We start from the raw sequence: 14,833 nt of genomic DNA, 5'->3' as shown, positions 1-14,833 counted from the left end.
GTCCAAAATCGCTCAAAAAAGTCATAGTATAGTATGTTGTCCAATATAGTATAGTATAGTAGTAGTATGTTGTGTGAATGGGATGAAGTCTGCCATCTCTGATTGCCTTGTATTATTTTTGTACATGCATTTTGAGTCAGTTTGTGTGCTATATGTTACAGTATTTTGAATTTGTGTATTTTCCTTATAACTGAATGTTTACATTTTTTATTGTCAGTTTGTTTGCATATATATGATTGTGTGAATTGTTTAATACTAGTGCACTTTAATTAGTGAACTAGTGGGATAATGTGACTGAGAATTGTATGCAGAGAAATAAACAAGCTCTGGCATGAGGAAGACGCTAACTTTGGTCCTCTCTCTCTGTCATTCCACAGATTTATCTCTTGGCTATACAGTGCTCCATAGCCTGTGTAACCCTTGCTGCCGGTCCAGATTACCCCTCACTCTGGTGCCAGTAACACACACGTGTTCCTGTGCCCGTCGTAAGGATGTTCCACATTCTCTCAGCATTAACATCCAGTCCCGTAGATTAATTTAAAAATCAGATTATTTTTTTTTTTATAAATTGTTTGCATTGTTGTTTGCATATAAATTGTTGCTCTGAATTCATGCAGAATTCAGAGCAACAACACATCTCATAAATTTGCCAATTTTCTCCAATATTGAATAGAATCAAAAAAAACTGTGCTCCAACAACGTACAGCAGTTTTTTCCTTTGAATTCTATGAAAAACAGTACGAGGTGGATTAGTGGTCTGGGCTATGGAATGGACTGATAATCCATTGTGCTGTGCAAGCATTGGTTTAAATTTCAATCCAAACTACAAACCTAACCCAGTGTGGGGTTTTTTTCACTGTCAATAAGCTTATTGTCATTACATTGTAATAACTGTCAATCAGGTCAGTTCAATTTACAAGTCTTCCTCATTAACACCTAGAGCAAACACACCAATGACAGAGACATTATCTTCAAGGTATAATTATTTTGATTCAGAAAGAAAATAATAATGTTGTCTGTCAAGAAAAATAAATAAATAGTCAATCATTTTGTTACATTACCATATGGGATTAAATACCAGAGAGAATATTTTAAACCAGTGATAAAGGGCAAACATCAATAAACCGCGAAGCCTGTGCAGAGAGTCATAAAAGCAGCGTGTCCTGGAAGACATTCTCATCTCCTGAAGCATGAAGAAAACATCAAGTGTTCTGATGGACTCATCTCTCATTGCCCATCCTCTGTTTGAACCTGTTTGCCCTCAGGAACACATTACTGTTGACAGAATGTGTAATAATCTGTTTCATTTATTTCTATTTTCCACAGCACATGACAGACAATAAAATGTGAAATAAAAACAATAAAGCTAAGTAAAAAGTGCACAGGGCTACACTCACTGACTTAAAATATGATTTGAGGTTTTTTTTTAGGCTTTTTAAGATTGAGGCAGCTCTGCTTTGGCAGCCTGCCCCACACTAGAGCATATCTGGTCTCCATCCAGACCTTCTGACAATCATGGGTGCCTTTTAGGCTGATTTGAACAGATTTGCTGGCAAAATTATCCTGTAGTATGAGGGGTTAACAGATGCAACGTCAACATCATCGGACAAATGCACGTTAGCACGACATGTATTTCACGACAGTTGTAACAAATGATTCCGTTTACTAACTGTGGGGGAACCAGAGATCACCGGCTCACACCGAAACAGACGGGTCTTCATATGAGCGACTGTCATTTTAATCCTCTCAATATTCTCTGTACTTAAATTGAACATGTGCTCAGACCCTCATCCCGTTTCTCACCTCCACTAATTCTCTTGTCACTTTCTTTTCTGCTTTCTAAGGCGTAGCCCTCCTGCATCAACATGTTCCAATTTCACATTTTAATTGAAGGTTTCTAATGAAAGCAGATGTTGCAGACAAACTTATAAATGAAGGAAGCTCTCTGCCTCTCTCTCTGTGTCACATCCTTTCCCTCATCACTTGTTCAGGCGTGAGCTTTCACAACCTGTGCTGAGGCACTTGCATTCAGCAGCTGTGCGGAGAGCAGGTGACAAATGAGATTGAATCCCTGCAGTGGATTCTAATAGCTCTGATGTGATGCAGCAGGCAGACAGTGAGATGTGGAGGTGCTGAGAGACAAGCACTCTCCAATATGTGCCACATATCTGTTTTTCCATTACACTGTGGTGAGCTGACGTGCAATCTGGCCAGGAGGGCCACAACCGAGTCACTCTATAACTGGAACTCATCAAGCATGTGATTCGCAGCAAGTGAAAACATGCAAACGAGCTGTTTAGCTTGAGATTTATGTTGCCCATTTGAATTTAAATGGTCATACTTTTCTGAGAATGGATGTGATGTTGAGGCATAAAACCAGTGTGTGAATCCATGAAGCAATATCCAAAATGATAAATTGACTGGTGGGAAATTAGTGTTCAAATTGTATACACTCGTTACGCCCTCTACACTACTCATAATCCCTCTTTTAGACATTTGTACACAGTTTTTAAGGTAATGCGTGTAACATTTTGGAGGGTTTATTAGCAAAACAATATTGACTCCCTATAAGTATGTTTTCTGAGTGTTTAATTGGTTCAAAAAATACATCTTGTGCCACCATGTTTGTACAGCAGCCCGAATATTAAAATGTAAACCCAGCCAGAGCAAAAAAACAAAAAAGGAACTTTCAAAAGTGCACTTGCTTGGTCCAGAGGGCAAAGGGTAGGTGTTATAGCACCACCTAGTGTCTACCTGTGCACACCACTGCTTATAAGTACTTAAACTTGAGGTTGACTTCACAAAAATACTAATGGTCTAAATACTTAAAGTTTTATAGGTCAAGTCCTTCCAAATATTACTATTTTACTGTATTAGTCTAAATACTCCCATTATTAAACACATCAGGCTGACTGATCACTTTGAACACAGCGATGTAAAAATTATTATCATTATTATTATAATATTATTATTATTATTATTATTACACATCATTACTATTATTATTATTATTATTATTATTATTATTATTATTATTATTAATATCGTCGTTATTATTATTGATATTATCATAATTATTATTGTTATATATATGTATGTACTGAAGTACAGTGGCCAAAAGGGGCAACCACACTGTGGATTCCCAAAACACCGGCAAGTCCCAAAACGAGCAAGTCCCAAAACACCGGCAAGTCCCAAAACGAGCAAGTCCCAAAACACCGGCAAGTCCCAAAACGAGCAAGTCCCAAACACCAGCAAGTCCCAAAACCAGCAAGTCCCAAAAACCAGCAAGTCCCAAAACACCAGCAAGTCCCAAAACCAGCAAGTCCCAAAACACCAGCAAGTCCCAAAACACCAGCAACCATACTGAAGTCACCATGAAAATATATGCAAATGTCATTAGCAACAATAATAATTAAAAACACTTTGAAAGGGAACTTTAAGGCGGGTGATCCTTCCCGTTAGTTTTCATGTAATAGGCTGTATTTTAAAATCCTTCACAGGCCAAAAACTCATGAACAGCGGATAAACAATATAGGCTAAAATAAAAGTATTCCAATTAATACAACTGATATGCAATTTATCAAATATTTATATAATGCTATTTATTCAGTGAATCCACTTGAGAGCATTAAAACTCATCACATTATATAAGCCAATATCATCACAGAGGCTGAGGATTAATCTTCCTGAGCGCGTATTAGATGGTTATAATCATGTGTGTTGAACGTTCAGGGTCATATGGGATGATTTCCACCTGATATCAGGTGGGTCACATGGTGCGTTTATAGTGAGGGAGGGAGGGAGGGAAGTGTACACACCACAGGGAGGAAGAGCGAAAGGGAGGCGTCGGTGTGTAAACAGCCCGTCTGTCAGTGTTTGGTGCGCTGTTGTTCTCCAGAGCGCAGAGCGCGCGGTCGGTGCGTAAAGACAGTTTAGCCACAAAATGTGCACACTGCCCCCTTTCACGTGCCCACAGGCGCTGCTGCTCCATTTATCTGTGGAAAGAATCTCGCTGAGAGACAGAATCTATTTTTAAACACCCACCCCACCATAACACCTCGATGCCCGGAAGACATGGACCCTCTCTACAACTCCAGCGACTGTAACGGGACCGCCGCCACCACCACCGTCCCCGTTAACAACTGCAGCGACGACTTCAACCAGTTCGTGCAGCCGGTGTGGCAGATCACACTGTGGGCTGTGGTTTACTGCAGCATAGTGGCGGTTTCCGTGGTCGGGAACACGGTGGTGATCTGGATTATCCTGGCGCACAAGCGCATGAGGACCGTCACCAATTACTTTCTGGTAAATGAGCCACTCATCTCACCGCGTGTTCACTGTGTGTTCTGTGCGTAGATTAGTGTTGTTTCAGCTTCTTTTTCAGTGTTATGGTATGAAACTGTGGAGGCTATCACTGCTGGAAGACTCACATGAAGACACTGTCACGTGGATTATACAACAACTGTTTAGATTTTTGAGAAATGAAAAGCTCATGTCATGCACATGCCATGTGTTGTCATGAGATACTAACACATCAAATGTCTGTGTCCATTCACAAATATGTAAAAACACACTTAACTTCCTCAACCTTTGATCAATAACAAAACTTAATTGTCTAAACTGTCTGTCATTTACCGAGAAACATTTTGATATCGACCGCTTTGACATGTTTTGTTCATTATTATTTTACCGTCATGGGATCTTTGGCCTGTAGAGCAACAAGATCCTACTTGGCGATACTGTCCGTGAATGAGTGGGATCATTTTTTCAGACTTCTGGCATTAACCTAACAACCACATGACTTGTACAACTATTAATACTGTTTTGACAAACAATCCTCTCTGTATTTGAACCTTCCTTGAATTATGAGGAGTGGGTAGCCACTGAGCAGTGCCCTCAGGGGTACCCTAGCCCTTAATATGGTGTGGATTTGAACCTGCAACCCCCTAGCTATAATGCAAGTTCTCTTCCCACTTGGCCATGAGTTGTCTGATGTTGATCTTAAAAGCTGTTGTCAGTGTCTTTTGACTAACTTACTGTCTGTAGCTCCTGATGTCACTCCCCATTATGTTAACTTCCAGTTATGATGTATGTTGTGTATAAGGTAATCAGCAGCAGCAGTGTTGATGATGTACGATGCTAGAACTGTGTTCACTTATCTTCAAATTTGACCCCCAATGTTTTGAGGCGTACATTTGACATGAGAGCAAATGGAAGGGGGATCGTGCCTTCGCTGTCGCAGCTCCAAAACTTTGGAATGCTCTGCCTCTGCACATAAAACAGGATTCGTCCTTGTCTGTTTTTAAATCCCTTCTTAAAACCCACCTTTTCTTTGGCCTCTGACACTTCATGAGACGTTTGGTTTTTATTTATTTTACATATTTTAATTTGAATAGAATGTATTGTTTTTTTTTATTGTATGGCTGATAATTCTTATTGTATTTTATGATTCTAATTTATTTTAAGCTGTTTTATCTAATTTTAAACCTTTTATTTATTATGCCTTTTATTTATTCTGTACAGCACTTTGGTCCATTGTGATTTGTTTAAAGTGCTTAACAAATAAAGTTGGATTGGATTGGAACGATTGACTCTTAATCCCTCTGTGTAAATGTGTGTATTACAGAGTGGCACAGTTAATTATGTCCTCGTGTAACTCTTTTAAAGGTGAACCTGGCCTTTGCAGAAGCTGCCATGTCTGCATTCAACACAGTGATCAACTTCGCCTACGCTGTCCATAACGAGTGGTACTTTGGTTTGGTTTACTGCAGCTTCCACAACTTCTTCCCCATTGCGGCCATATTTGCCAGCATTTACTCCATGACAGCCATCGCTCTAGACAGGTATGTGTTATATTTTCAACAAAACACCTTCCAAACGCTCCACCACAGCACTGACGTTTAATTGAAAGGGAGCAGCTTAAGGCTGTGTAGGCACATAATCCATTGCATTGTTGTTGCAATATACAGTAGAGGAGATGGTATTGAATATAAAGGTTTATTCACACTTCACAGCTCTAACTTGCACAACTGCAGAACACTGAAACTATTGCCATGCTAGCTTGAGTCTCTGTTAAGATGAAAAACAGGCGTTTCTGGCCAAACAGTAATAGTAAATAACCACTGGGGAGTTCACCTGACAGTCGCCCACCCACCTTTCAGAGCTTCTTCCTGTTTGCATTTGCACCACTGAAGTGACTTAGGTTCAGCCAATGAATGTACACGGTTCATATTGATCTGAGAAAGAGTAAAAAAAAAGGTCCCTATCACAGAGAACTATTGTCCCCAGTTCCTTTGTAGCGTAGATGCTTAAAAAGTGGGGTTTTTTTGTGGTGAAACTGTGATATCAATATCAATGTTTCAGCATCAGCATGGTAACATGCACACTTTGCAGGTATAGCTTTTTAAGATTAGCCATAATTGTGCATATTCAATTTACATGTGAAAACTTAAAGTGGAACTTAACCCTCAAAACCATTGTGTATGGGTATCTGGTAAAGTTATTTAGTAAGATTCTAACTACTTTTGCCATTCATGTGTGCATAACAATTCACAATTTACATTTCCAATTCAGTAACGTCTCACAGTATCAACAATGTTTTTAATAATCCTCAATTGAAGATATCATCCTTTTTAGATATCTTCAGATTTTTGAAAAACATTCTTAAAATATCACAAACATCTTTTCTTGCTCAGTAAAAGTGCAAAAGCCACAATGTAGCCCTACAGACTTCTGTCTGAACCCAATATTCAAAAAGAAATATGGTTAAAAATGACTTAATTATCAGAACATCCTAGTGTGAATAGACGACACAATACAACATATAATAATCATAAAAAAATCGAACAAATAGACATGTTTATCACCAAATAATCTATAAACTGTGACATGTCCTGTTTGTGCTGGACAGATACGTGGCCATCATCCACCCCCTGCGGCAGAGGTTATCTTCCATGAAGACGCGTGTGGTGATTGGTGTGATCTGGATGCTGGCTCTGCTTCTGGCCTTCCCTCAGTACTACTACTCATCTATGGCCCTGTTGCCTGGACGCACAGTGTGCTACATAGACTGGCCTGAATACACCACCGTAGACTTCAAGAAGATGTGAGTACGAGTCCCACATGTCCTCTGTGAACCTGAACTAGCAGACCCAGGTCCTCTTCATGCTATGCTGCTAAAAGATTTGTTATTTCATATCTTTGTCATGAGAGAACCATCACCACTCTTGTGCCTGCGTGTTAAATGTTAAATGTTACGCTAGGGCTGGCACCTTCAGAGGAAAAGCTAACAAGAGCAAACAACAGCCGTCACATTCTGCAGAGACTTGGACTCGAGTTGCACTTAAGTCGCACAAACAGTGACGTTTGAGTCAAACTCAAAATACTTGGACTCTGGATATGAGTTACGTTGTGTTTCATGGTGCGTGTGCCGTGTGCGAGCAGTCACTAGTCACGCTATCAAAATATGCAGTCGCCATGGCGACAGGTGCCGTACCTTATGGATTGGATTGTACTTTATTGATCCCACAACGGGGAAATTCACTTGTGCAGTAGCATACATGTTACAAAGGACAGAATGGCTTAGATTACCTAAAGAAACAAACATTAAAAAAGATAAAATAAATAATATAACATGAAATGAGCAATTTACATCAACACTATGTCTTAAATGTGTAGAGGAACTGAATACTATAAAGAAAATATGGATTATATTTACAAAGGTGGCTTATGCTGCTAATTATTGCACAGCATAATTGCAGAGAGCGAATATACGAGCAGCAACATGCAAGGTGTGCACCACCAGGTGTGAAATGGTAATTACTGAAAGAAATAACACCGTTAGTATCCCCGTTTATTTTAACGCCGTTATTCCCATCACTAGTGGGCACCAGAGTTCTATGACACAAGATGCTGAATGTACCAGGACACAAACAACAAGGAGAGTGTGGCAAATGGTCACAAAATCTAACCTCTCCTCTGTCCTCCATTTTTCCTTTCACCTCAACCGGTCGAGGCAGATGCTGCACTGATGCCTAGTGTTTGCTCATTGTGTGAATTGTTGGGTTTGTCTGCTCTCCATGATGTTGTGTGTGTACAGTGCCTCGAGATAATGTACGTGATGGTTCTCCTTTCCCGTTGTCATGTCTAATTGTTTGCATTTATCCGTAGCTACTACGTGTGTGTGACACTGCTCATCTACTTCCTTCCCCTTTGCATCATGGGATCTGCATACACGGTTGTGGGTGTCACCCTCTGGGCGAGCGAGATTCCCGGAGACTCATCTGAACACTACAAAGAACAGCTGTATGCCAAACGCAAGGTGATGCTGAGACAGACACACTCTTGTTTGTATCTCTTAGTGAGGACACGTCATAGACGTAATGCCTTTCTTAACACCCTTACCATCTATAACCATCACAACTAAGTGCCTAACGCTAACCCAAACCCTAAAACCCCTCACACCTCACAAAGATATACAGTGCCTTGTATAAGCATACCGCCACCGTAGCCTTTTCCTATTTTATTCCACCCTGTGTTGTGTTTTCCTTTTATTGTGAAGCTGCAATCCTTATATGAAATTATTATCCATCCATCCATTTTCTACTGCTTTATCCTCCACAGGGGGAGCTGTGCCAATGTCGCACAGTTCACCAGTCCATCGCAGGACCGCATATAACAACCATTCACTCTGACACTCACACCTACGGTCAGTTTAGAGTGTCCAGTTTACCTCATCCTCATACTGCATGTTTTTGGACTGTGGGAGGAAGCCGGAGAAAACCCACACACACATGGGGAGAACATGTGACCTCCATGCATTAATATTAGCATTATCATTATTATTATTATGATCACAATAATATAAATCTGAAACCTTTACTGTGAAACCTCTATGTAAAATCCAGTCGAAACCAATTGCCTTAAGAAATCACATAACTTATATAACACATCTAAATGCAAACCATCCTGACTGTGAAACATGGTGGTGGCAGCATCATGATGTGAGGATGCATCTTCCCTGACCTCTTCAGCAGGGTCAGAGAAGATGGTTCAGAGATGATGCAAAGACGGATGGAGCGACTCCTCCTGAAGAAAACCTGTTTGAGTCTGCAAAAGACTTGAGAGTTGGGCGGAGGTTTATCTTCCTAAATGTACAGCCAACGCTACAATAAAATGGTTTAGATCCAAGCTTATTAATGAATTAGAATGGCCCAGACCATAATCCAATAGAGACTCTGGGACAGAAAAGCTGTCTTCATCTAATCTGACTGAGTTTGAGCTATATTTGTAAAGAAGAATGGGCACGGAAAGACTTGCAGCTGTATTTGCAGGGTCAGTTTAAATATGCACTCAACACTTTTCAGATTCATATTTGAAAATCATGAAAAATCAACAATTCATTCAAATGTGTGGTTGAAACGTGACAAATGGTGGAAAAGTCCCAAGAGACGGGGCTGATGGCACTGGTCCTCACAAAGATACCCACACAAGAACACGCACACAGCTACTCATGTACTTGTGTCTCATTATCTGTCACTACCCAGTCATGTAATTGAATGGCTTTTTAATCCCGACAAAAACAAAACAGATTATTTCAAATTCATCTCAATCTCCTGCATGTTTGCCCGTGACAGGTGGTGAAGATGATGATCGTGGTGGTGTGTACCTTTGCCGGCTGCTGGCTGCCCTATCACATCTACTTCCTCCTGCACCAGTTCTTCCCCGATCTGTTTGAACAACGCTACATCCAGCAGGTGTACCTGGCCGTCATGTGGTTGGCCATGAGCTCCACCATGTACAACCCCATCATCTACTACTGCCTCAACAGCAGGTACTTTCCACAGTGTATCGTCAAAAATGGCGAAATCCAAATCTGTGTTTGAATGTGTAATCCCGTCCGCATGTTTAATCCAGCCTTTTACCAAACGCTTGTCTTCCAGGTTCAGAGCAGGTTTCCAGCAGGCGTTTTGCTGCTGTGTCCCCACAAACGTCAAGGAGCAGCTGGAGCTCAAATCACCACATTACCTGCAAACACAGGTGTGTGTGTCTGTGTGTGTCTGTGTGTGTGTGTCTGTGTGTGTGTGTCTGTGTGTGTCTGTGTGTGTGTGTGTCTGTGTGTGTGTCTGTGTGTGTTTACTCATTCAACAAGCCCACGGTTCAGTTTGTATTGTAGTTTTGGGCAGTCTTGTACGTACTTGAAAGCGATACTTAAAGTAAAAGTACAAGTATCTTACCAGAAAATGACTTTGGTAGAAGTTAAAGTCGCCTTTTACAATATTAATTGAGTAAAAGACATTTATTGTACTTAAGTATCAAAAGTAATTTTCTGATATTAAATGTACTTAAGTATTAGAAGTAAAAGTATTTAAACAAAGTGAGCAATTACAGTTTTGAATATGACATTTCTTGTGGCTTCTTCACAATAAAAGCATAATAGCTCCAGGCAATTTTGTTGCCTTAGTTTTGCACGTTTACTTTATTTTTCTATTTCTCTGCGTCTTGTTGTTTTCTTTCTCTTTCTTCAAATGACCCACTCTCCTGTGTCCCCGGACGGTCACGCTGTTCATGTTCATGCACAAACGGTGGAGAAACATCTTGAATCTTGAAAGCATGACACGATATACCTTTATTGTCCCACACTGGGGGGAAATTCCCACGGCGTATTTCCACCGGCTCCACTCGCCTCGACGCGGCACGGCACGATTAGGTTGCAGCTCCACTATAAAAAAAGAAGGACAGAAAAGGTTTAACAATATAATAAAGTTGTCTTTTACAAGTTGTCCTCCCTCCCATCTTAAGCTGTGTCAACACATTCGGTCCTTGAATTTGAGGGAATCGGTCCTGGAAAGTCCTTAATGTTCTTAAATTCGACTTCAGCCAAGGTGTGGGAACCCTGCAAATCAACATTTCTCGTATTGTATTTCCAAGGAAACGCTCAGACAAACAAACAAAAGAGGGGATTTATCTGAAATAAAAAGATTGCTTTGTGTAACTTGTTCTTTCCTGTTGCAGGGGAGCATATATCGAGCCAGCCGGATGGAGACGGTCGTCTCTGCCGCCGTCCACCCTCCCTCAGCAGAGCAAAAGAGGGTGGAGCTGCCGTCCTGTGCCCCTCCCACCCCGAGCCACCTGGAGGTCCCATCCAACAGCTCCAGCTGTCCCCGTAGCCCCTCACAGTAGAGTCAGAGTGGCCGGCTACTGTGTGGAGACACTGTGCCAGTGAAAGCTGGCGTTATGAGGGACAGTTGTGCTCACATCGTGTCCACGTCCACTGTTGAGCTGAGATATTCTGTTTAATACCTGATGGACGTCGTGTTGTTGTGACGCTGCAGAGGCACAAACAGCTCAAACTCTGGTCCATTCAGCAGGAGAGCGACGCCCACACTCCGCCCCCCCCGCCCACATTCTCCACTGCTTTTGGACAGCGTGACTCTCAGGCTCCCATGGCAACAGTGCCACATTGAGATGAGCTTGTGATGCCATGTGTGTGTAGAAATAGGGTGTGTGTGTGTGTGTGTTCTAGCACCTGTTGGGCAGGATTAGCCCCTTGTTTTGACAATGTGTGGAGAAGAGTTGAGTCCACAGCAGCCTGGTCACAGGGCAGATTAAATATAGGAGATGTGAGGGTGAGACGGCGAGTTACGTGTGGAACGATGGATCACAACAAACCACCTTTGTGCTTAAAAGTAAAATCTCTTTCCCGACTGAAGACCTCGGGAATGTGGTTTGTCTCCGGTGAGCACTGATGCTATTTCAGTTCCAGAGACAACAGCTGCACGACGCATGTCCACGTACACTCTCTCTAATCATACATGCAAGAATGTACGGGGACCATTTTCATGTCTCATCGTCTCATCGTTCACTTAGTTCATTAGTTCACTTCATGAACAGTCTCTGGCGCACAAGCTGTCAAACTCAAGGTCCGTGGGCCACGTCCGGCCCGCCATGGCCCACGAGCTGATATGTGACGTCTCTCCTGCTCCTCCATCGACTTCTTTATCAAGTTACAAAAATGTGGACTTTGAAAACAAAGAGCTGGAACCAGGCGGGGTTTATAAGGAGGCTCTGCCCCTCATTTGTATTTCGCCGTCTATCGTTTAAATTTATACATTCAGTAAAATGAGTAGAGCAATTTATTGGCTGTTAGGTGACGACAGACCTGTATGTGTAGAGGAAGTGATGAAACTGTATAACTATACTGCTGATTTCAATGGAAAGTCCTTGATAACTTTAATATTTACGACTCCTTTTGTGTATTTCGATTGCCTTCACTAATATATGTTAACATGACACATGTTTAATGAAATTTGATCTCTGACTTGTTTCTTTATTAAATCTATAAGTTTGCTTTGTTGAATGTTATATTATTTTACACCCACGCTCTAGAACAGTGGTAAATAACACCTGAGAAAATGACCACCATTATCATCAATGTTAAAATAAAGTGGTGTTAATAGACTTATTCTCTCATCATCCTCCTCTTCCTCACATATACTTCTGCTATAGTGAGATTAGATTAAGATGGAGCGGGAGATAAGGTGACTTTAATTATTATTTAATTCCTCCATGTACCACCAGAGGAAGCTCATGTACCACCACAGAGGGTCTAAGGACACAGGGCGTCACTTGCTGTACAAACTGCAAAACCCTTTGAGGCAAACTGTGTTTGTGTTGCTGGGCTTCTTGACTACAGTCCCTGACAAAAGTCTTGTCGCCTGGGTACAAGTTGACCTTAAGTGCCCCTTAAATATATGTCTAATCAATTTTTTTTTACAAGAAATGGCTAATTTTAATCCCAACAGTTTTTGAAGTAATGTTTTGGTGCCAAATGAAACTTCTGAAAAGCATTCTAACGTTCACAGCTTGGTAAAGCCCACTGATTCAGTTTTTGCAAAGACAAAAGTCTTGTCGCCTTGTCATATGATGCACCCAATCCTAGATTACAGCCTCTCCTGTGATCAATAATTGATCAATCAATTAGCGGGTGTGTATAAAAAGAACCCCATCACACCAGACATTCACTTCAACTGCAACTTGACCTCTGACAACATGCCTAAGATTCACCCTGAGACCAAAGCGTTGATTATCAAGAGGCTGAAGACCAGATCCACTGCTGAGGTGGCTGACACCTTCAATGTGTCTCAGCGTCAAATACAAAGTGTAAGAAAAAGATTAGAAGAGACTGGAGATGTTTTTGACAAGCCCAGGTCCGGCAGACCCTGCAAGACAACTGCTCGAAAATCCAAGGCCAGCCCCTTTTCCACTGCAGCAGAGCTTCACCAGGCCTGGTCACCTCAAGTCCCCATGTCAACCAGAACAGTTCGTAGAATTCTGTCTCGAAATGGCCTCTGTGCCCAGAAACCATCACTTAACAAAAGGCAATTAAAAAAATGTGTGGCATTTGCCAAGGCCCACAGCCTGCTAAAAGGATGGACGCTGGAAAAGTGGCAGAAGGTGGATTTCTCAGATGAATCTACGGTTGAATTACATCACAGCCGCCGCAAATATTGCAGGAGAACTACTGGAGCCCGCATAGATCCCAGATTCACCCAGAAAACAGTTAAGTTTGGTGGTGGAAAAATCATGGTCTGGGGTTACATCCAGTAAAGGGGTGTGTGAGAGATTTGCAGGGTGGAAGGCAATATCAATAGCCTAAAATTTCAAGAAGTATTAGCTACCTCTTACATTCCGAAACATAAAAGGAGTCAAATTTTGCAGCAGGATGGTCCCCCATCGCATACTTCCACCTCTACATCAAAGTTCCTCAAGGCGATGAAGATCAAGGTGCTCCAGGACTGGCCAGCCCAGTCACCAGACATGAACATCATTGAGCATGTCTGGGGTAGAATGAAAGAGGAAGCATGGAAGACAATACCAAAGAATCTTGATGAACTCTGGGAGGCATGTAAGACTGCTTTCTTTGCTATTCCTGATGACTTGTATGAATCATTATCGAACTGCATGGATGCAGTCCTGCAAGCTCATGGAAGTCATACAAGATATTAAATATGGATCTCACAGCACCACTGCTTAATTTGCTGATGTTATGCAGCATATTTTTGTATTTGAAGTAAATTATTTGTTCAATTTTCACATTACTCTCTGTAGGCGACAAAACTTTTGTCTTACCAAAATCTGACCTTTCTGTGTTCATTAAATGATCAATCTTTCTTCAGTGAAGCAAATTTATTTTAGTATATTGAACATGATTTGGGAGGGTTTTAGCTTTCATATGAGCCATTTCTAAAACCAATGGATTAATTTAAAGGTAGGTTATGAGCTGTTTTTTCTACAAAATGGATAAGTGACAAGACTTTTGTCAGGGACTGTATGTATCCAGGTAGAGCTGAAACAATAGATCAATTCATTGATTACTAAATGCATATAGAACTAGTTTGAAGCTTTTTTCATGATTAAAACAAGATTTCCGATTGTTTAAGCTTCTTAAATGTGAGTATTTTCTTCATTTCTTTGCTCTGAATAACAAAGAAATCATCAAAAGTGAATCATTTTGGTTTGTGGATAAAACAAGACATTTGAGAACATCATCATTTCCAGGTTTGATGAACACCAATCAACATTTTTTAAGGTTTTCTGATATTTTATGGACCAAAGTATTAATCGAGACAGTAGGTTGATACATAGGTATGATCGTAGGTACCTACGTGTATGAGCCTACATAAGTAGGTTTCAAATGCATGAAATTGTTAATTAAATAAACGAGGAATTAGAATACTATCAAGTTGACATGTGAATAAATGTGATTTAGATTCACAATTTTTTAACAATTTATCGGTCAATGTTTAATTTCAAAATGTATAATTTGGCA

General features: G+C 40.9%; 1 protein-coding gene across 1 annotated transcript; it reads left to right on the top strand.

Moving 5' to 3' along the window:
* The first annotated feature begins 3,890 nt into the window (after positions 1-3,890).
* On the top strand, positions 3,891-11,498 carry LOC122761463 (substance-P receptor-like). The gene is made up of 7 exons (XM_044016703.1): positions 3,891-4,308; positions 5,671-5,846; positions 6,914-7,108; positions 8,173-8,323; positions 9,639-9,835; positions 9,945-10,041; positions 11,017-11,498. The coding sequence occupies exons 1-7, from the start codon at positions 4,078-4,080 to the stop codon at positions 11,182-11,184; spliced, it is 1,215 nt and encodes a 404-aa protein (XP_043872638.1). The 5' UTR covers positions 3,891-4,077; the 3' UTR covers positions 11,185-11,498.
* Positions 11,499-14,833: the final 3,335 nt, after the last annotated feature.

This window comes from Solea senegalensis, unplaced genomic scaffold, assembly GCF_019176455.1.
Source record: "Solea senegalensis isolate Sse05_10M unplaced genomic scaffold, IFAPA_SoseM_1 scf7180000014723, whole genome shotgun sequence".
NCBI lineage: Eukaryota > Metazoa > Chordata > Actinopteri > Pleuronectiformes > Soleidae > Solea > Solea senegalensis.
Note: the sequence above shows the minus strand (reverse complement) of the source record. Positions and strands in the feature narration are given on the sequence as shown.

Excerpts from the sequence above, each read along its gene's own strand:
- LOC122761463 (XM_044016703.1), top strand. The coding sequence starts at position 4,078 with ATGGACCCTCTCTACAACTCCAGCGACTGTAACGGGACCGCCGCCACC. Across the intron at positions 4,309-5,670 it reads CCGTCACCAATTACTTTCTG|GTGAACCTGGCCTTTGCAGA; the intron begins GTAAATGAGCCA and ends ACTCTTTTAAAG. Across the intron at positions 8,324-9,638 it reads AGCTGTATGCCAAACGCAAG|GTGGTGAAGATGATGATCGT; the intron begins GTGATGCTGAGA and ends TGCCCGTGACAG.